Source organism: Mus musculus, chromosome 19 (genome assembly GCF_000001635.26).
Source record: "Mus musculus strain C57BL/6J chromosome 19, GRCm38.p6 C57BL/6J".
Lineage (NCBI taxonomy): Eukaryota > Metazoa > Chordata > Mammalia > Rodentia > Muridae > Mus > Mus musculus.
In genome coordinates this window covers 3,686,138-3,708,170 of record NC_000085.6, presented here as the reverse complement: position 1 = coordinate 3,708,170, position 22,033 = coordinate 3,686,138, and the positions used below count along the sequence as shown (strand labels likewise).

At 47.8% G+C, this 22,033-nt stretch overlaps 1 protein-coding gene and 2 long non-coding RNA genes across 4 annotated transcripts in view; 2 read left to right on the top strand and 1 right to left on the bottom strand.

Moving 5' to 3' along the window:
• The first annotated feature begins 2 nt into the window (after positions 1–2).
• Gm36608 (predicted gene, 36608) lies at positions 3–18,487 on the top strand. The gene is made up of 3 exons (NR_167751.1): positions 3–110; positions 1,386–1,525; positions 18,171–18,487. It is a non-coding gene; the product is annotated as a predicted gene, 36608 (long non-coding RNA).
• Gm36672 lies at positions 15,736–21,621 on the bottom strand. Its single transcript, XR_388279.4, has 4 exons — positions 21,432–21,621; positions 19,361–19,516; positions 19,191–19,270; positions 15,736–16,422 (listed from the first exon to the last, which is right to left on the bottom strand). It is a non-coding gene; the product is annotated as a predicted gene, 36672 (long non-coding RNA).
• Lrp5 (low density lipoprotein receptor-related protein 5) overlaps positions 21,586–22,033 on the top strand; it is a 101,761-nt gene continuing 101,313 nt past the window's right edge. The window contains exon 1 of one of the 2 annotated variants that reach the window (XR_388250.2): positions 21,586–21,816. Coding sequence is in view for 1 of the 2 variants with exons in the window: in NM_008513.3 (NP_032539.2) it covers positions 21,729–21,816 (88 nt within the window). In the remaining variant the exon portion in view is untranslated. The remainder of the gene's footprint in view (positions 21,817–22,033) is intronic. The other variant, NM_008513.3, reaches the window with a different exon arrangement.

Below are 22,033 nucleotides of genomic sequence, written 5' to 3'. Positions count from 1 at the left end.
GCAGAGCTATTTGGAGCCGATCTAACGGAAGTGAGCGATCCAGGGACTTGTAGGCTATGTCTGTGTCTAGGGCTTTTCCCAGAAGCCGGGGAGAAGAGGGGTCAGATCAGGTGAGCGCAGATGTACTCGGACGATGGCTGGTCTGGACAGGGCAGCTCTAGAAGGCCTCATGAGGTACTTTATGAGGCTCTTCTGACCCGGTTCCTGATCTTTCTTCCCATCGGCTATTCAACTCCTTAAGGCGGTCCAGCCTTGTCCTTGCTCGCAGGCATGGCTTGGCTACTGAGGTTTGCTTTGCACACACTGCACCTGCCAGCTTCTGGCTAAGCATTTCACCTGAAAGGCAATACACTGATTTAATCCTGCAAGAAGATCTCGCTTTTGTTTTCAAGTCCAGAAACAGTCTCACAAAGGGCTTTGGAATTTTACACGTGGCATGACACGTGGGACGAAATGGAAAGCCTGTGAGACTTGCTTTTAATTTTAAAAGATTAGGGTTGGAGAGATGGCTCAGCAGTTAAGAGCACTGATGCTCTTGCAGATGACCCCGCTTGATTCCCAGCATCCACACGGTGGCTCACGACCATCTGAAAGAGCAGTTCCAGGAGATTCCATGCCTTAAGGCCTCCAGTGCACGTACATACATAATATGTATTGGAGTAGGCAAAATTCCCATACATAATGTTTGTATTTTATTTTTGAGTCAGGGTCTCTCTTTGTATCCCTTCTGTACTGGAACTCTGCATAGATCCAATTGTCCTTGAACTCACAGAGATCACTTGCCTCATGACTTCCTGTGCTAGGATTAAAGTCATGGGCCACTGCATCCAGCATACATAATTTTTAAAGAAAGAATTTAACGTAAAGTAGGTTTTGCAAGTCAGTAGGTGAATTCTGCTACTGAATGCCAATTTGTGTAAAACCCTTTTTAGGTCTCCTACCATGCCCATCCAAAGCGATCATCGTTGCCAGTTTTGTTTTGAGACAAGGTTTCACAGTCCAGCCCTGGCTGGTTTGGGGTTTCACAGTCCAGCCCTGGCTGGTTTGGGGTTTCACAGTCCAGCCCTGGCTGGTTTGGGGCTTGCTATGTAGATCATCCTAGCCTTGAACTCACAGAAATCTGTTTGCCTGCTGGGATTAAAAGTATGTGCCACCATGGCTGGCCTATTTCTAGTTTTATAACCTGTCTTGAGTCCTGGGATCAGAAACCAATGGACCCTGCTCTGAGCTCTATTAAGACTATATATAAGCCTTGCTGTGCTGTCATCAGCACAACCTGCTTTCCGCTGTGTGGAATTTGCCCATCAATGGCTTGCTGAAAGCAGCTGGAGGAAGGCACTGGCAGACAAGCTCCTTTTGCTTTGTGTTTATTTTAATCCCCCAAGGTGTTCCAGAAGAAGAAATACAATATCAGTGCTCAGTGAAAACACTCCTGAACCATGGAAATGGCGTGTAGTGCTGTTCACCCTTTCCTCAGATGTCAAGAGTCTCTGGTGTTCAACTCACAACTTCCTCAAATGCCAAGGTACTCATTTCTCTCCTAAGAAAAACAGATAGTAGGGTGTGGTGGTGCATGCCACTGATCCCAGCACTCAGGAGGCAGAGGCAGGAGGATCTCTGTGAGTTCCAGGCCAAGGCTACATAGTGACACCTTAAAAAACAAAATAAACCGGCATGTGGGGGTTGGGGGAGAACTGGAGAAATGGTTCAGCAGTTAAGAGCACCAGCTGCTCTACCACAGGGGCTCTCAACCATCTATAATGAGTTCTGATGCCCTCTTCTGGCATGAAGGGGTATATTCAGATAGAGTACTCATATACATAAAATAAATAAATAAATCTTTTTTTTTTTTATAAAACAAATTCCCATTAATTTCATTTTGGTTTTTTGTTTTAAAGATTTATTTATTTATTATATGTAAGTACACTGTAGCTGTCTTCAGACACTCCAGAAGAGGGCATCAGATCTTGTTACAGATGACTGTGAGCCACCATATGGTTGCTGGGATTTGAACTCTGGACCTTCGGAAGAACAGTCGGGTGCTCTTACCCACTGAGCCATATCACCACCCCCAAATAAATCTTTTTTAAAAAGAGAAACAGACAGACCCAAAGTGTTTTGAAAAATTGGAAGCAATGTGCTTGTTCACAGGTCTTCATGAACATTACTCTGAATTTCCCAGGCAAGTAATGAGGTAAAAATGGTAGAAGTAGAGCCAGCCAGGCAGTGGTGGCACACGCCTTTAATCCCAGCAGCTGGGAGGCAGGGGCAAGCAGATCTCTGAGTTCGAGGCCAGTCTGGTCTACAGAGTGAGTTCCAGGGGCTATACAGAGAAACCCTGTCTCAAAAAAAGCAAAAAAAAAAAAAAAAAAAAAAAAAAAAGGTAGAAGTGTAAATTTTTTCCTTTTTTTCATGACAAGGTCTTGCTATAAAACTTTAGATGGCCTAGAACTCACTATAAAGACTACGCCATCCTCAAAATCAGATATTCACCAACTCTGCCTCATGAGTGCTGGGATTAAAGACATGTACCATGATAACTGGCTAAGAATATAATTTTAAAAGTAAATTTTCATTATTTATAAAATATGTGAACTATTTTATTATTATTACTATTTTTTTTTTTTTTTTTTTTTACTTTTGGAGACAGGGAATGTTCTGTAACTTGCTTTGTTCACTAAGCTGGAGGAAGTCTGAGATTTGCCTACATCTGCCTCCCAAGTACCACCAGTGCCCAGTCAATTTTTATATGTATATCATTTACATGCAATACCCATGAAGAGAGTGTCTTATCCTGCAGTCACAGATTGTTGTGAGCCACACATGTGGGTGCTGGGAATCAAACCCAGTTCCTCTACAAGATCAGCAAGTGCTCTGACCATTGAGCCATCTCTTCAGCCTCTTTTTCCCTTTTTTTTTTTTTTTTTTTTTGGTTGTTGTTGTTTTGAGACAGTTTCTTTTTGTAGCCCTGCTTGTCTTAGAGCTAGCTCTGTAGAGCAGGCTGGCCTCAAACTCACACTCTTCTTCTTCTTCTTCTTCTTCTTCTTCTTCTTCTTCTTCTTCTTCTTCTTCTTCTTCTTCTTTAAAAGATTTATTTATTTGTTTTATGTAAGTACACTGTCATTTAAGACACACTTAAGAGCATCAGATTCCATTACAGATGATTGTGAGCCACCATGTGGTTACTGGGATTTGAACTCGGGACTTTTGGAAGAGCAGTCAGTGCTCTTAACCGCTGAGCCATCTCTCCAGCCTGCCTGAAGTTTTATTTTAAAAAGAAGATGAGGGCTGGAGAGATGGCTCAGTGGTTAAGAGCACTGACTGCTCTTCCAGAGGTCCTGAGTTCAATTCCCAGCAACCACATGGTAGCTTACAACCATCTGACACCCTCTTCTGCAGTGTCTGAAGACAGCTACAGTATACTTACATATAATAAATAAATAATTCTTAGCCAGGTTGGTGGCGCAAGCCTTTAATCTTAGCACTTGGGAGGCAGAGTCAGGCAGATTTCTGAGTTCGAGGCCAGCCTGGTCTACAGAGTGAGTTCCATGACAGCCAGGGCTACACAGAGAAATCCTGTCTTGAAAAAACAAAACAAAACAATAATAATAATATAATAATTAATTAATTCTTAATAATAATATTAATAATATTTCAGGGCTTTAATCTCAGTACTTAGCATTAGGGAGGCAGAGGTGGGCAGATTTCTTGAGTTTGAGGCCAGCCTCTTCTACAGAGTGAGTCCCAGGACAATCAGGGCTACACAGTGAGACTGTCTCAAAACAAAATTATCTAGAAGTATAGTGAGTGAGTGTAGTCCTGAGTGAATTGTGTTGTTGATGTAATATGCCATGGCGCAGCCATATTACAGCCCCCAGTGCCTCAGCCCATGTGAGCGGCAAAGCCTTACCTGAGGGATTAAAGCCTTTCTCTGGTTGGAATGTGAACATAGACAATATGTGAAAAAAAAATGTCCACGGTAGTCACCCAGTCCTAAGACTGCTCCGCTGCAGAGACTGCTCCTGCTGAGATGAGCTAAACCTGTCTCCTTGTTCACCAGCTCTGTATAATATACATCCTGAGCTTCCTGGATGCTGCCCATCAGAGACTCTAGCTCATCCAATCTCAGCTTTCCCTGTATATGTGCTGCCATTCCTTCATCCCTCACTGCCCCTAGTCAAGGTTCCAGGACCCAAGCTGTAAGGCAAAGAAGTAAAGGCTATGGCCAGGCATGTGGTACAGGTGTGGTACAGGTCTGGTGCAGGTGTGCCATCTCAGCTGCTTGGGAGGCAGGAGATGGAGGATTGCAAGTTCAAGGCCTACCTAGACTACAGAAGTAGTTCAAAGCTAGTCTTGACAACATAACAAGGCCATGCCACAAAATGTAAAAGGCAAAACAAGGGCAGGGAAGTAGCTCAGTGAGATCAAGTGTTTGTGTTAGTGTATTTCAGCCCCGTTGTCACAGACATGTCGGGGTTGGCATGAGAGATGGCTCCTTGGTGAAGAGCCCCTACTGCCCTTGCAGTAGGACCTTATACCAGAGTTTAATGCTCACCACCCACACTGCTGCCCACAACTTTTCTGTAACAATTACAGGGTGTCCAGGATGTCCACTGGCCTCTATGGACACCTGTATGCATTAGTTCTTACATATAGACATACTCATTTAAAAAGTAAAAACAGAAAAACAGGCTGTGAACTCTCAAACTAGAGGAGCCCAAAGCGCATTTGGCCCTAATTCTGTGGGCTCAGAGTCACACAGCAAAGGAGGAGGTTGGCCCATGTGGGAAACGAGCCCAATCCCAGGTCTGTATCAAGTTCCTAGCATTGTACTAAGGTTAATCTCTTGCTGTTAACAATGGTTCTGTAGTTATGTAAGATGCTAACATATGGGGGAATCTGGGTTAATATATGGGGAAGCAGGAACTGGATAGTATTTTTGTAAAACTTCTGTTAAGACAAAATTATCTCAAAATAGAAAGGAAAAAAAGAACAGGGAATAATGGTCATTTTGCTGGGTGTAGTGGTGTCTTGATGTGTGGGAGACTGAGTCAGGTTCAAGATGAGTCTGGTCTACATACGGAGTTCAAAGCCACCTAGGGCTGCATAGTGATACCCTGCTTCAATGTAAAAACAAACAAACAAACAAACAAACAAACAAACAAACAAACAGAGTCAATTTTACCACTGGCAAGTCTTGTCTTGCAAGATTGATTTGGTTTCATCCCCTGAATCTGTATGGTGGAAGGAGAGAACTGACTCCCAAAAGTTATCTTCTAACCTCCACACATACACCACGGCACAGGTGTAGACAGAAGACAGGGGCAAGTTAAGTTGTAGCGCACGTATACCCCTCCAGCAACCCACTTCCTCCCGTCTCCTATTTCATACTTCCCAATGCTATTAGGTCATGAAGCCATTTAGGAATTAATCCATTGATTAGATCTAAGTCCTCAAGACCTGATGGTCTCTGGAGACTCTATAATGGATGCTCATACTGTGGTGGTTTGAATGAGAATGGCCCCCTGTTGGGGATTGGTTCTAATGCTTTGAATTAATCTGGCCTCCAAAATCAGGAATCTGTATGTCCAAATGCTGAAGGTCCTTGTCCCCAATTGGTCTTTGATTGATGAATAAAGAGCCAACAGCCAATGGCTGGGCAGGTAGACCTTTGGATTGCGAGGGCTAAGAACTGTTAGGGAGAAAGAGAATCATGGCTTGGGGGAGAAGGACAGGATGTAAGAGCTGCAGGGGAGAAAGTCAACCAGCTATGTAAGAATTTGGGTAACTGGCCACTTCCCCTATTGGGCCTGGGGTAACAGGGGAAGGTTTAGGAGTCTCAGACATCCTGGAGGAGAACGTTTGTTAGCAGGGGAAGGTTTAGGAATGCCTAGCCTTTGAGCTAGTCACAGCATGTCAAAAATTAACGTGTGTGTGTGTGTGTGTGTGTGTGTGTGTGTGTGTGTGTGTGTGTGTATTTCATTTGCAAATCCAGATTGCTCCTGTGGTGTGTGTGTGTACAACCCACTAGGAGCCAAAGCAGTAGAGCTAAAAACTACTGCTCCAGTTCTCAGAGGCTTGAGTGCTGGAATAACTGGTCTCCAGTTGATGGAACTATATCGGAAGGATTAGGAATTGTATAGCCTTGTTGCAGGAAGTGTGTCACTGGGGTGGGCTTTGAGGTTTCAAAAGCCCACTCCAGGCCAAGTCTGATTTTTCTCTTTCGGCCTTCTGCCTGTGGACCAGGATGTAAGCTCTTTGCTGCTCCAGCACCATGCCTACATGCCTGCAGCCATACTCCCTACCATGATGATTGTGGACTAACCCTCTGAAGCTGTAAGCAAGCCCTAATTAAATGCTTTCTTTGATAAGTTATAAGCTAGGCAGTCTCCGGCTACCTCCTTTAACAACCTGACTATCTTGTCTATAACCTGCCACATGGCTAGCTCTATACCTTTCTTTGCTCTGCTGTAGTCCATGTCTATTCCCTCCATGTCCCCTCTCTATCTCCCCTGTCTGCTTTCTTCCCCTCCATCACTCTCTGCCTGGAAGTTCTGCCCTCCTCCTTCCTGCCCCCGCTATTGGCTGCCAGCTCTTACAACTAACCTCTGATACAATTCTAGATTGTCTTTAGGCAGGAAGGACGAATATTTACAAACAGAAAATCTGGTGATAGACCATAGAAATGACAACACCAGAATCCGGCCAATATGTAGTTCTCTGCTGGTACAGCATTAACAATTAAATACTGAGCCACATTTCCACACAATGTGAAGAAAAGTTACCCCACAAACTAAGACAGAAGGTTTAGGAGGTGTGAGTGTTGGAGGAGGTGTGTCACTGGGGCAGGCTTTGAGGTTTCAACAGACTCCTGCCATTTCCAGTTTGCTCTCTGCTTCTGGTTCAAGATGGAAGCTCTCAGTTGCTGTTCCTGACCCCCGCTGTCTCCTCTGCCATCATGAACTCTAAACCTCAGGCACTGCGAGCTCCAGATAAACTCTTTCTGTTATGTTTCCTTAGACATGCTGTTGTAGCACAACAATAGAGATTAACTAATACACTGACCCTTAGGTGATTTTTTTTTTTCAATCCAGTCAAGAGGACAGAACTCTTTGTCCCAGTGTGGCACAGAGACCATGTTCTCTAAGTTATACAGAGCGTGAGTACTCAAGATAAAGGAATACCTCTGTAGAAAACAGACAGGAGAGGCAGGCTTAGCTCCCCGGCCTGCCATAAGGAAGGGTTACACATCAGAATTGCCTTACACATCTTCCTTCCCCTCCCTAAGGCCCCATCCGGCTACTGTGGTGGCAGAGAAGCCATGTTGCTTCTGTCCTGAGCTCTGGTCTACTGTCCATGGCGATGATCCTGCGCCCCTGCGGACACCCAGCCCAGGTTAATAGTGAGGACCTGCCCAGGGCTTCCCTTCCCAGGGCACAGGGAGTGGGGCATCTACCACAGCTTCCCTCAGCAGCTCCAGCCTTACACGTGGGATCCGGAAGGAAGTTAACATCCTTGACCTTGCACTGTCTTGGGCAGAATCCTAGGAGCAAATCAGAGGTCCTCGGCTCTCCAGGAGCCCAAGGCAGTGGCTCCAGGTCACAGGAACTCAACAGTGGCACAGATTGGATGTAAAGGCCTGAGTGTTGCTGGCAGAGAAGTCTTCCCTGTCACAAGCAGACCAGGTCTTACAGCTTTCTGAGGAGCTCACTGTTATTGGGGAACCCAAGAAACAAACAGAAGTGTCACTTTGCTGACAAGAACTCCAACAGAGGACCCCAGAAGGACATGTTAGACAGCACTCCTCTAAGGCTCTCAGCTGGGCAAAGGAGCAAGACAAAGCATTGTAACACTGGGCATAGCACTGCAAGACAAGGGAGCCCAGGGGACCCTGACCTAGAGTGGGTCCAGAGTGGGTCCAGCTACAGAAGGGCTGAGCCTGGGCTGTGTACAGAGTTGCTAGGGTAAGGGAATAATTTCTCAGGCAGGACGGAGTGGGTGTGGATGTGGGTAGTGCTTACTGGAAGAGGTCTCAGCAAAAGCAAGACACTGAGGCCCCAGTTACCAGGGCCCACTGAGCCAGCCCGGTTATCTTACCCCATCACTACCCAGACAGGTTCTACTCTTTTTTTTTTTTTTTTTTTAAAGATTTATTATATGTAAGTTCACTGTAGCTGTCTTCAGATGTACCAGAAGAGGGCATCAGATCTCATTACATTATGGATGGTTGTGAGCCATCATGTGGTTGCTGAGATTTAAACTCAGGACCTTCAGAAGAGCATTCAGTGCTCTTAACCACTGAGCCATCTCTCCAGCCCCCAGGTTCTACTCTTAACCCAGTAGGCAGTAGCAGGCAGTAAGGTGGGCATTTAGGTTGCTCCAGTGATCAGTCCGGGAACCCTCAGTCTCTCCCTAGTCCTGACAGAATCGGGTGTATACAGTTGCTGTGACCTTGCTCTGCCACTGTTCAAATCTTGATCACAGAGGTGGGGTTTCTCAACTGGAAGACCCAGGAAAAGCTAAGCAGGATGATGCCGCCCCCTACAGGCCACAGGGCAGACTGCAGAACTGACGCAATGTGGTGGGCCAGGCTGTGCTATAAGGGAGTCACTCATTTATTTATTTATTTATTTATTTATTTATTTATTTATTTATTTATTATTGTTTGTTTAGTTAATGTATATTTGTATTTTGGCTGCACATATATCTGTGTACCAAGTTGGGAACCAAAGTTACGTCCTCTGGAAGAGCAACAAGTGCTCTTTTTTTTTTTTGGCAGGAGGTAGGGAGTGGGGTGTCTTTGTGTAGCTCTGGCATACCTCTGGCAGTCCTGGAACTTACTATATACACCAGGCTGGATCAAAATCACACCCACCTCTGCTTCCTGAGTTGTGGGAGTAACATAGTGCCGTCAACACTGTTAATCGCGGAGCAACCTCTTCAGTCCAATAAGGGTTCTTCACCATTATCTTCACTTTCCAAGACGCCTAGTTCCCCCGTCTATAGAATGGTCAAGAATTAAGATCTTCCTGGAAGGGCCATGAGGAGCACTTTGCAAACAAGCCAAGCTCAACAGTAACTGCATCCCATGCATCCCGATACTAGCACGGGTCTGCCAGGGACTCTCGACAGCCTATCCCTTCACCGTATGAACAGACTCTGGAATGGCAAGAGTGAATCTGGGTGCCAGCGCTCATTTGCTGCTTCCACAGCTTAAACCCATGGTAATCTTTGGTCAAAGTGGCTGAGGGACAAGCAGAGAGAGGCAGATGGCCCCAGCCTGCCAGAGTAGTATTCTGGAAGAGACAAGTCCCCAATGCCAGGGACCCCCAAGATGAGGACTCTCCATTTCTCTGATGTACCCCTGATACTTCAAGCCTGGGAGCTTCAGGGGAGAGCCTGTGTAGGATTCCTGCCTTTGCTGACTCCATGCCCCAGAGAATGTGTCTTTGCAGTTAGACTATTGGCCCCAGGAAGACTCAAGAGCCTTCTTTAGACTCCCATCTAAAGGTCACTGATGCTAAGACCCCATCGGAGAAAGCAGGGGTCATCAAGAGACAAGCATGGACTCAAAGCCGCAACCCTGTGGCCACCATCCTCCTCTGCCCCTCAGAGACAGTGTCCTGTCCTGGGTGCTTTGGATGGCTTCCTTACCTGTCACTGTGTCAATCTCAGGATTCCTGTGGGGTAGAACGTGGTCTTGCAGGAAGGATGGGGAGAGCTCTCCAGACCAGAGCTCCATGACTTTCCATAAGAGCAGAGAACACAATATCCCTCTGGACCACACTCCTTGTCCAGGTCCTTTTCCTGCAGCCTCCCCATCAATAGTCCCCTTCTCTGTCCACACCACGCCAGCCAGCTACTCTTGGCCCTAGCCATACCTCTTCCCATGTCACATACATAGCCGGGTCAAGCTTAGGCCACCCGGCTTGGCAGCAAGTGTCTTTACACACTGAGTTCAGCAGTCCAAGGACTAGTTTATTTTACACGTTCTTATTTATTTGTGGAGCGAGTGGATGTGGGCGGTATGTGGGCATGAGATCCGAGGACAAGCAAAACAGTTGGTTCTCTCCTTCCACTGTGTGGGTCCTAGGGAGTGAACTCAGGTTGTCAGGCTTGGTGGAAAATGCCTTTATCTGCTGAGCCATCTTGCTGGCTCTACATTCTGCATTTAAACAACAACGACAACAACAAATGATTTATTTATTTTTATTTTATATAAATGGGTATTTTACCAACATGTTTGTCTGTGTGCCATGTGTGTACCTGATGCCTTGGAGCCAGAAGAGCGCATCTGATTCCCTGGAAGTGAACTTCTGAGAGTCTGTTTGCACTGAAAGGTCCTGAGCAGGGGGATGTGTTCCAGAGGGGTATTGTGTCCTCTGATTTTTTTTAAAGATTTATTTATTATATGTAAGTACACTGTAGCTGTCTTCAGAGACTCCAGAAGAGGGCATCAGATCCCATTACAGATGATTGTGAGCCACCATGTGGTTGCTGGAATTTGAACTCAGGACCTCAGTGCTCTTAATCACTGAGCCATCTCTCCAGCCCCATGTCCTCTGATCTTAAGGAGAGTCATGGAGCCCTGGTGGTTGTTAGCAGCCATGTGGATGCTGGGAAAGAAACTCCAGTCCTCTGACAAGAGCAGCCAGTGCTTCTAACCACTGAGCCACCTTTCCAGCCCCACACTCTATATTTTGAACAGAGTTTTTGAATAAGTTGCCCTGGTAGGACTTGGACTTGTGATCCTTCTGCCTCAGCTTCCTGAGTGGGTAGAATTATGAGTCTGTGCTACCACCTAATAATGAAGCAGGATATGAAATTAAGACATTTCTTGGGCTGGTGAGATGGCTCAGTGGGTAAGAGCACCCGACTGCTCTTCCGAAGGTCCGCAGTTCAAATCCCAGCAACCACATAGTGGCTCACAACCATTCGAGATCTGACTCCCTCTTCTGGAGTGTCTGAAGACAGCTACAGTGTACTTACATATAAATAAATAAAATCTTTAAAAAAAAAAAGACATTTCTTTTGCTTAATTTTTAAAAAATTAAATGTATATGGTGGTTTGACTGTTAAATGCCCCTCATAGTTTTGGGCATTTGGGTATTTGGTCCCCAGCTGTTGGCATTGTTTGGGGGAGGTCTAGGAGATGTGGCCTAATTGGAAGAAGTACATCACTGGGGTTGGGGCCTTGTTAGAGAAAGTACAGCGCCTGGGGTGGGGCTTTGAGGCCTTAGAGCCTTGTATCATTCCCAACTTACTCTCTCTCTGCTTCCTGTTTTTGGTTTAGGGTGTGAGCCCTCAGCTTCCCGCTCCTGCTTCTATGCCTTGGCTCCACCATGGCGGACTCTAACCCTGTGGGTCCATCACCCAAAAGTGTTCTTGCTTTTTTGTTTGTTTTTTTTTTTTTTTTTTGAGACAGGATTTCTCTGTGTAGCCCTGGCTGTCCTGGAACTCACTTTGTAGACCAGGCTGGCCTCGAACTCAGAAATCCGCTTGCCTCTGCCTCCCGAGTGCTGGGATTGAAGGCGTGTGCCACCACGCCCGGCTATGTTCTTCCTTTTATAAGTTGCTTGGGTCATGGTGTTTTTTATCATAGTAACAGAAAAGTAACTCATATGATTTTTAAATTATTTTAAATTATCCGTATATGAGAGGGGTTGTGTAAGTGAGTGCGTGGTATCGGATCCCCTGGAGCTGGCGTTATAGTTGTGTGTCATCTGGATGAGGATACTGGGAACGAAACTCGAGACCTCTGAAAGATCAGCAAGGACTCTTGACTGTTGAACCATGTTTCCAGGCCCTACATTGTGTGTGTGTGTGTGTGTGTGTGTGTGTGTGAGAGAGAGAGAGAGAGAGAGAGAGAGAGAGAGAGAGAGAGAGAGAGAGAGAGAGAGAAGAGTTCTAGATTAAGCAATCGTGTGTGTGTGAGAAGAGTTCTAGATTAAGCAATCGTGTGTGTGTGTGTGTGTGTGTGTGTGCGCGTGCGTGCGCAAATGCCTGTTGAGATCAGAGGACAGCTTTGAAGGATCTGTTGAACTCGGGTCATCAGACTTGATGGCAAGCACCCTCACTCACCGAGCCACTTTGTCATCTAACAAGGACATTTCTGTTGTCTCTCTTTGTCTAGAAAAATCTCACTTTTTTTCAGTAGTCTTGATGCATTGAGGTGTGATTTACAACTCTCAGGTGATAGGTCCCAAACATGCTTAGGTCACAGAGTGACCAACTCATTCCTATTTGATAGAGGCATTTCCAGTTTTAGCCTGAAAGTGCCATATCCCAGGAGCGTATCGATACCAGACACACAGGGTGGCCCACCACCCAAAATGTAAGCGTAAAGAGGGGTGCAGTGTGTGTGGTGGGCAGTGCCAGGGCCTTCCTCTAAAGCCTGGAGGAGAGCTTTAAGGAGTCATGTGGACATGTGTCCTTTGGAACTGCCTGATAAATTAAAGGTCAAGGATGTGGCTGTCATTGCCCCATCAGCCCTGGCCCTGACCTAGTGGCCTTGTTGTGTAGAACACTTTCCTCCAGGCCTGGCACAGCCACTGCAATCAGAACAGCTGAAATCGTCCCTCATGTTAGTCTCTTTTCTGGTCATTGACGTGAAGACTGGCAGGAAACAACTTGCTTACGGGAGGGATGGGTTAGCTCATGGTTTGTGGATGTCCATTCTGCCATGGCACAGAAGACCTGATGAGGGTAAGATATCTGGTCACACTGTGTCAGTGTGGAAACAGACGAATACTGGTCTGGTATTCAACTTGGTTTCTCCTTTTTGTCCAGTCCAGGAGCCCAGCCCATACAATGGTCAGGTGTTGTCCTCTGACCCTCTGGCTTGTATGGACAAACCCTCCAACAAATACCAGACTTTGTTGGAACATGGGTCAGCCCCATGCCCTTATTTTGGAATGGGCCTGTGAACATTAGGAACTATGCCAGTTTCCTGGGGCAGATGCCCATTAAATTATGCAACAAGACGTGGCAGAATCATGTTCCTGAAGGGAACGAGAAGGGTCCTTCTGACTTGCCGAGTTCTCTGCCCAGTCCAGCCCAGGAACACTTGACTGAAGAACTCTTCACTGTACCTCCTCCCCATGGAGGATTCTTTTATTCTTTTATTCTTTTCTGCCTGTCTCTAACTACTCTGCTTTTATTGTGGCAACTGCTGTTATTTTTGACATTTTGGTTGTGAGCCTAGCCTTTAACAGCTGAGCCATCTCTCCAGCCCTGCTGTTATTTTTGAGATGGACCTTGCTCTTTTGCCCAGGGTAATCTTGAACTCCTGACCTAAGGGAGTCTCCTGCCTCCCCTTCCCCAATAGGCAGACATCCAGCTTACTTTTTTGTGGGTAGGAGTGGGGAGTGTGCTGGTCAGTATTTTGTTAACTTGACAACAAGCTGGAGTTAGCAGAGAAGAGGACTCTTATCTGAGAAAAATGTGTCTGATTGGTCTGTGGGCACTGTCTTGCTTGGTGATGGATATGGAAGGACAGGTGGTCCGGAGTGTTATAGAGAGCAGGCTAAGCAAACCATAGGGAGCAAGCAGTGGGCAGGGTTCCTCTGTGGAGTCCGCTGTGGTCCCAGGCTGGAGCTCCTGAAGTCCAACTAACTTTTCTTCATGATGGATTGTAAGCTGTGAGATGAAATAAACCCTTTCCTCCCCAAGATGTAGCAAGAGAAAGCAAGCCAAACCTGTGGCATTTCTGGTGGTTGAACTCAGGTCCTCTGCTGTGCTTGACCACTGAGCTACACCCCCACCTTTTACCTTCCCTTTTTCTTTCCTCCTCCTCTACTGTACTGATAATTAAGTCCAGCTTCTTTCACATGTCAACATACGAACATTCTACCATATAGCCATATCCTGGCCAACCTCCTTACTTTCTTTTTGAGATAGGGTCTTCCACAGCTCAGACTGGCCTTACTTGCTACGTAGCCAAGGATTACCTTGGATTTTTAATCCTCCTTTTCTCTGTTTCCAAGGGCTGGGATTAGAGCTGAGCCGCACCAGCCCAGGTTATGTGAGGGAGGTGGGGGATCACATACTTTGTGTGTGCTAGGGAAGCAATCTACCAAATAAGCTAGTTTTGTTTTTCTCTTTACATTTCATTTATTTACTTGTTTATTTACTTACTTTTTTTATTTTTTATTTTTTGAGACAGGGGTTCTGTTTAATAGCCCTGGCTGTCCTGGACTTGCTTTGTAGATCAGGCTGAGAGATCTGTCTGCCTCTGCCTTCCAAGTGCTATGATCAAAGGTGTGTGCTATTGGCCCAGCAATTTAATTTATTATACGTGAGGGGAGGCACACGCCATGGCGCGTGTGTGGAGGTCGGAGTGACAACACTGTGGAGTTTCCTCTTCTTCCATAATTGTATGGGTTCCAGGGATTGAATTCAGGGCATCAGGCTTGTATTGTTTGGTGACAAATGTTTACTTGCTGAGCCATCTCTCTGATGTAGTTAACCCCTCCCCTGCCCATCTTGTTGCACAAAATAGCAATGAATTTACCTCCCTCTGTATCAGCTTCCTGAGTTCTGGGACTTTTCCCCCCAGTGCCAGGTCTTAGGGCATGCTAGACGAGTGATCTATCACTGAGTCACACACCAAGCCTCTTAAAGACTTTAAAAAAAATGTGTGTGAGAGCTCATGCTTCTGTGCATGGGTATGTGTGTGCTATGTGTGTATGTGCATGCTGTGTGTATATGCATGTTTATGTGTATATGCATGTGTATGTGTGTGCATGTGTGTAGATGTGATTTATACATCTAATGTAACACATATGTGTAGAGCAAGGGACAATGGCAGGTGTTGGTCCCCTTTCACCTTGTTTGGGACAGGGTCTCTCTTGTTCATTGCTTTATATGCAGAGGTGGCTGGATTCAATCTTCCTTTGATTTTCCCGTGTCCACGTCCCGTTTCCTGGGCCCACTGGAACTGCAGATATTTGTGCATCTGGCTTTTTATGTGGGTTCTTGGGATCTGCTCTCAGGTCTTCCCGTTTACGCAGCAAGTAGTTTACTCAAGAAGCTATCTCCACAGACCCTAAACCCTTTTTCAAAAGCTTTATTTTGAGACAGGCTTTCCCTAAATTGCCCAGGCTGGCCCTGAATTCATTTAGCTCAGGGTATTTGTATTGGAAACGCTCTTGCAGTTCCCTGAGTACTGTATGCAGGGGTGTGGCACCACACTTGGCTGTCTTTTCTAGGGACATCTGTCATTGGACTCAGGGGCCACCTGGAAGGTCCAGGACAATCTATTTCAGGAGCCCTCCCTTAATTCTACGGCATGCTAATTATGACAGGCCTGAGGATTCCAGGACGTCTCTGTCTTCTGAGGACCACTTCCAGTCCACTCCAAATCTCCCTCGGGTATTTACAAAAGAAACCAAATCAAGTACATCTCCTCCTTAGCTTGTAATGAAAAGGAAATATTCAGTGTGCTTTGAACGAGGCAAGATCCACCAGCACTGAATGATGAGATAGGCTACAATAACAACTTCAGAGTCAGTAGGGACAGGTGAGTCATCACTCCAGGAAGGAGAGGCAGCAGCCCGGGCTGGGGTGTAGCTCAGCTGGCAGAGGAGTGCTTACTTAGCATTTACTACTCTGTGAGTTCAGTCCCTGGCTTTTTTTTTTTTTTTTTTTTTTTTTGTCAAGGGTTCTTTGTATAGCCCTGGCTGTCCTAGAACTCACTGAATAGACTAAGCTGGCCTTGGACTCAGAGATCTGTCTGTCTCTACCTCCAGAGTATTAAGGGTGTGTGCCACCACTGTCCAGCTTCCCTGGCACTTCATTAATGTGGCATGGACGCATGTGCTTGAAGTCCCCAACACTTAAGAAGTGGAGGTAGAAGGATCAGAGGTTCAAGGTTATCCTCAGCTACATTGTGAGTTCAAGACTGGCCTGGTCCACAAGAGACCCCATCTCAAAACAAATCCCCCCCAAAGTGAAAATAACATCAAAAGAAGTAGGGATTGTCTGGGGATAGGGAGCCCATTTGCCCTCTGTCCAATCTTACATCTGTGGCAATCAAGACTCACAGGCTTTATAGTCTTCAGGTTTGAATCGGTTGATGTCACTGTTCCGTTCCCACTGTGTCAATGAAGAAACTAAGGCTTAGAGTGAAAAATCAGCCCAAGCCTTTTACCCCAGCCAGCTCAAAGACCATGGCTGACCCGCCTAAACCTTCCAGTGCCCACTGCAACTTTCCTTGGCCTGTTCTGGGTGCAGGTTGCCAGGCGGTGGAGTCTGAGGAATGGGTGCTCAATGGGCATTCACATGAAGTGGGTGCCTCTCGGCGCCTTGATGGAGGATGCTGGGGCTTATAGAGTCCCAGCCATACTTCTGACTGCTGGTGTTACTCTGCCAGGTTGGAGAGGCTCGGTGCCTGGAATAGCTTTTTGAGTCAGTGATTTCTGCCTGGGAGAGGAACCAAAGAGACAGAGACATTGTTGTCTGATAGGTCCTATGAGGACCCATGTTGAGCCCTGTCCCCGGAAATGATTAGATAGGACAGGTGCTGGCGCTCGATACTTCCCGGAATTGGACCTTGTATCTGAGGACAGGACTAAGGGTGAGAACTATCAAACACCAGACCTGAGAGAGTGCATCAACAGCAGGAGCTGTGGAAGGCGACCTTCCAGGGAAGTTGGAGCTTAGCAGGTTCTCTGATTGCATACTGTGTTACCAAAGGTCTAAAAATGGCTGACCCCTGTGATGTCAGAAGTCTGCAGGATGCAACAGTGATAAGTTCTAGTGTGTTCTTTGGACTTTTCTGAAGGTCCAAGTTGGGAGTTGAGACTTTGAACTGATGTGGCTCAGGGGCCAGAGTGCTGGTTCTTCTCCTCAGCAGCTCAGTGGCCACTTGTTGATGTATTCGTTTATTTATTTATTTTATTTTATTTTTTGTCTTTTACTTCTGATCACTTGCTGTCTTAGTTAGGGTTTCCATTGCTGTGAAGAGACATGACCAAGACAACTCTTTTAAGGACAACTCTTAACTAGGGCTGTCTTAAAGGTTCAGAGGTTCAGTCCATTATCATTAAGGTAGGAACACGGCAGCATCCAGGCAGGCATAGTGTAGGCAGAGCTGAGAGTTCTACATCTTGTTCTGAGGGCAGTCAGAAGAAGTATGTCTCATGGGCAGCTGGGAGAAGAATCTCAAAGCCCACCCCCAAAGTGACACACCTACTCTAACAAGGCCACCCATCCTAATAGTACCACTCCCTGGGCCAAACATATTCAAAACACCACACCTGCTTAACCGATTTTTTTTTCCTTTGTTTTTCCGAGACAGGGTTTCTCTGTGTAGCCCTGGCTGTCCTGGAACTCACTCTGTAGACCAGGCTGGCCTCGAACTCAGAAATCCGCCTGCCTCTGCCTCCCAGTGCTGGGATTAAAGGCGTATGTCACCACTGCCCGGCTACTTTTTTTTTTTTTTAATTTGTATTTTATGTGTATTGGTGTTTTGCTTGTATGTACATCTGTGTGCCACCTACATGCCTGGTGCTAGGGCATTGGATTTCCTGGAACTGGAGTTAGAATTGTGAGCTGCCGTGTAGACATTAGAAATAGAACCAGGCCTTTTGGTAGAGCAGCAAGTGCTATTAACAGCTGAGCCATCTCTCAAAACTCTTTAACTTTTGAGATAGGATCTCATTATATAGTCCTGGATAGCTTTGCACTCACAGAGATCCACCTGCCTATCTCCTAATAGTGGGAATAAAAATGTGTACCACTGGGTTGGGTGTGGTGGCACACGCTTTTAATCCCAGCACTCAGGAGGCAGAGGCAGGCAGATTTTTGAGTTCGAGGCCAGCCTGGTTTACAGAGTGAGTTCCAGGACAGCCAAGGCTACACAGAGAAACCCTGTCTTGAAAAACCTAAAACAAAACAAAACAAAACAAAAAATGTGTGCCACTGCATCCAGGTTATTTTAAAATTAAACTTATATATTTATGCATTGCATGTATGAGTATATACACTCATGTGCTCAGTCTGGCAGTTTTCCAGAAAACTGTTGTATGACAGTTTTCTCCAAGACTGAAAACATCCAGTCCTGTAGGGAAGCTCCCTAAGCAGGAAGGTAAACAACTCAAACAGCTTCAGGAAGTCCCTGAAACTAACCAGATTCACTTGGTCCCTCTCTGCCACAATATGCAATAAAGGCTGAGAGTCTGTCACAGAGGAGCAGGGCCAACCTGCAAAGAAGACTCAGACCACACAGCCGTCTAGAAGAAGCAGAAACCAGCTGAGCTATCTGGAAGAGCTTTAGACCAACTGAGACACTGAGGAGGACACTCTCCAGCCTGTTGAGCTGCCTGCAGGCTGTGCAGTGTGCTACAAGTTCCCAGCGTTGTGAGCTGTCACCCATGCTGGGGTGGGCCTCCGGGATGCAGCTGTCTTTGAGTCATTTCTGCTCCGATAAGTAACCCCTCACCCATATTCTTCCAAGTAACCCCAATAAAACTCATGGCTTACCAAGTTGGACTTTGGTGGTATCTGTGCCTTGGTCTGTTGTGGGCTCCCTGTCTGGGTTGAGTAGATGTGTGTTGTATCTCTCCAGGAAATATTTTGTCCCACAACAGTGTGTGCTGATGCAGTGGTATCCATATGGCAGTCAGAGGACAACCTGTGTGGATCAGTCTTCTTCCCCTACTACAGGTCATCCATCAGGCCTGGTGGCAAGTACCCACCATCTGAGCCATCTCACTGGTATGCCATTTTCAAATTTGGAACGCAGCTATGAACTATGAAGCACCCCAGTGTTCCCCTTCTGTTCTCTATAGCTAGCCTCCCCATCTAGGGCTCCCCACCTGCACCTCAGATGCCTCTGCTGACATCCTAGAGACCTGCCATCCTCGTGCTGTTCCTAGAGACTTGCAGTCTGTGGGTCAGAAACAATGGACAGAAAATAGGGCAAGGGGCTGGTGAGATGGCTCAGTGGGTAAGAGCACCCGACTGCTCTTCCGAAGGTCCAGGGTTCAAATCCCAGCAACCACATGGTGGCTCACAACCATCTGTAACAAGATCTGACTCCCTCTTCTGGTGTGTCTGAGGACAGCTACAGTGTACTTACATATAATAATAAATAAATCTTTAAAAAAAAAAAAAAAAAGAAAATAGGGCAAGTGTGTGGGTGCCCAGGCTTGGGCTTAATGTGACTTCTGTGCAGGGCTAGTGCTCACCAGAGAGGACAGGCTGGTCCTTGGGAGCCTGAAGCACGCGGTGGGACAGAGGCTGTGAACTCCAGGGGATTCTGCTGGTGCTGTAGAGTACAAGATGGAATGGAAGGAAGGTCAGCTCCGAGGGAGTCTGCAGTCTGGCGCTTGGGCTTGGAGGTAGGATGGAGACTGACCCAAGGTTTAGAGCAGCTCAGCCCAGGGTGAGGTGAAGGTGCCGTTTCCCATCCTGTCTGGTATTAAGGCTCTCCCTCTGTACCACCTCTTCCCACGTGGGCCAGCATTTCTTCCCTTTTCACAGTCTCAGCCCTGTCCAGCACTCAGGGTGCTTCCTTAATGAAAGAAAATCAGATCTTTACTTCTGTTGCTCATTTAACAAATTTTTTTTTGTTTTTGTTTTTGTTTTTGGAGACAGGGCTTCTCTGTGTAGCCCTGGCTGTCCTGGAACTCACTTTGTAGACCAGGCTGGCCTCGAACTCAGAAATCTGCCTGCCTTTGCCTCCTGAGTGCTGGGATTAAAGGCGTGAGCCACCATGCCCCGCCTAATTTTTTTTTTTTTTTTAATTGGGCACCTACTATGTGCTGGGTCCTGGCCTAGACACAGAAAACAAAACAGACAAATCTTGGCATTTCTGCTGTAATGGAAGGAAAAGAAAGCAAACATACACCCTGCTAGGTGATAGGAACTGTCAGCTAGGGCGGCTTAGAGAGTGGAGAGGCAGTATGGTTTTCAAGAACTAAGTGGGATAAGAGTCCCAGCAATGAGGCCCTCCCCCAGGCAAGACAGTGCCCATCTCTGCAAGGGGCCATTACAGTTGCAGCCCATAAGATGGAGTTGAGAAGTAACGGAGGTGTGGCTAGGCCAGGCCGTGTGAGCCCAAGGCTTCAGCTTCCTCTCTGACCGGTGGGAGGAGTGGTGAGGTCTGGCTTATTTAACAAGCTCCCTGGCTGCAGGGAGAGGAGGCCTCAGAAAAATCAAGGCTGAAAGAGGAAGGCCTTGGGGGATGGGTGAGAGTGGGGCTAGAGAAGGGGGTTGTGCTCTTGGCTCTGTGTTGAAGGTGGAGGGGGGATGGGGGTTGGGCTTGGGTGAGAAGGAACCAGCAAGGACACTAGCTGCTCTAGTCCCCAGTCCCCTGACTGCCCCTGAGACCTCCTGACTCCTCTTCCGGTCAGAGACTGGATACAGCCACCCCAGGAGACTGCTCTTCCTGAACCACTGGCCTGCTTCCGCATTGAAATCTCTGCCCTGACCCTTGGAACCCTGGTGTGGGTCCCCTCCCCCTACTAGCTGGTCCCTGGTCTTCATGTTTTCCTATTAGAAGACAAGTTTGGGGAGTCAGTTCTCTTTTCTTCTGCGATCCTAGGGTTGAACTTAGGTCAACGGGAGCCATCTTGCTGGCCAGCCTTGACCTGCCTTTTGCTCCTTCTGTTTATCAGGTCCGGTTTATGCAGCGCTGGGAGAGCTGTGCACACTAGGGAACCAAGGGCTCTATCAACTCTTTTTAAACAGGGTCTCGCAGGTAGCCCAGGCTGGCCTCAAACTCATGGCAAGCCTCCTGCCTCAATCTCCCGAGGCTGGACACCATGTCAGACTTATAAGTAAAGTCATACACACTTGAGCGCCATGTCACTTTCCCGGCTACTCACTCCTTTGTTTGGGCTCTTATTTTTGTCTCTTCCTAGCATAAACCACAGGAGGGCAGAGGCACCCTCCTGACCACCTCAGCTTCTGTCCTTCCTCTCTACCTTGCAAGGTGGACACTGCCATTAGCTTACTTTCTAAGGACATGAAATGATTTCACCTACACCTGCCTGCCCAAGGTGTGAGGTTCTAGAAAGCACTGCCGGAGAGAGAAGGCTCAGCAGTTAGAAGCACTTACTGCTCTTTTAGAGACCTGGGTTTGGTTCCCTGCAGTCACCTGGTGGCTCACACCTCTAACTCCAGTCCCAGGGGACCCCCACACCCTATTCTGGTTTCCTTCCCGCATGTGGTGCACATACATGCGTGCAAACACTCATACACATACAACAAAAAGTAAATCTAAAAGTAAAAGCCCCCAGTTCCTCCAGCAGTATCCGCTTTTGCGCCTGTTCCCGCGTGCATCCCAAGTGGGGCGGTATGTCTCTGGGCCAGGTGGCTACAGTTGTGGTGAAAGAGCCCAAAGCTGGCTTCGGAGACCTTTGGCTTCCAGCCCTGAGGCCTCCTGACTGTGTGGGTCATGCTTCCACGTGCCTCAGTTTCCTCACCTGTCAGTACAGAGACTTGGCAGGTGACCCACCTGCTTGCCCGGCCTCTCCTGTCGCGGGCCCGGAGAGACCCGCCTGCCCGGCTCCCGGGCGCCCGCAGGAGGGCGCGGCTTGGCGGGGGGCGCGGGCGGCGCGGGGGGCGGAGACCGGCTCGGCTTCCGCTCCCTCCTCCCGCGTCGTCTTGGGCCGCGGCGCCCGAGGCGGGAGCAAGAGGCGCCGGGAGCCGCGAGGATCCACCGCCGCCGCGCGCGCCATGGAGCCCGAGTGAGCGCGCGGCGCTCCCGGCCGCCGGACGACATGGAAACGGCGCCGACCCGGGCCCCTCCGCCGCCGCCGCCGCCGCTGCTGCTGCTGGTGCTGTACTGCAGCTTGGTCCCCGCCGCGGGTAAGGTGGGCGCGGGGGACAATGGCCGGGGCCGCAAGCAGCCACTTTGCAAGTTGCGGACGAGTTGGAGCGCGCTCCGGGGGACCACGCGCCGGGGGACCTCGCGCGGGCCCTTTGTCTCTCCCGCCGGGGCCCCTCCCTGGGGACCGAGCCCGCCAGGTGCGGCGCGGGCGGGCCCTCACCTGCCCAAGGCTCGGGACGCCGGGCGCGCTCAGGA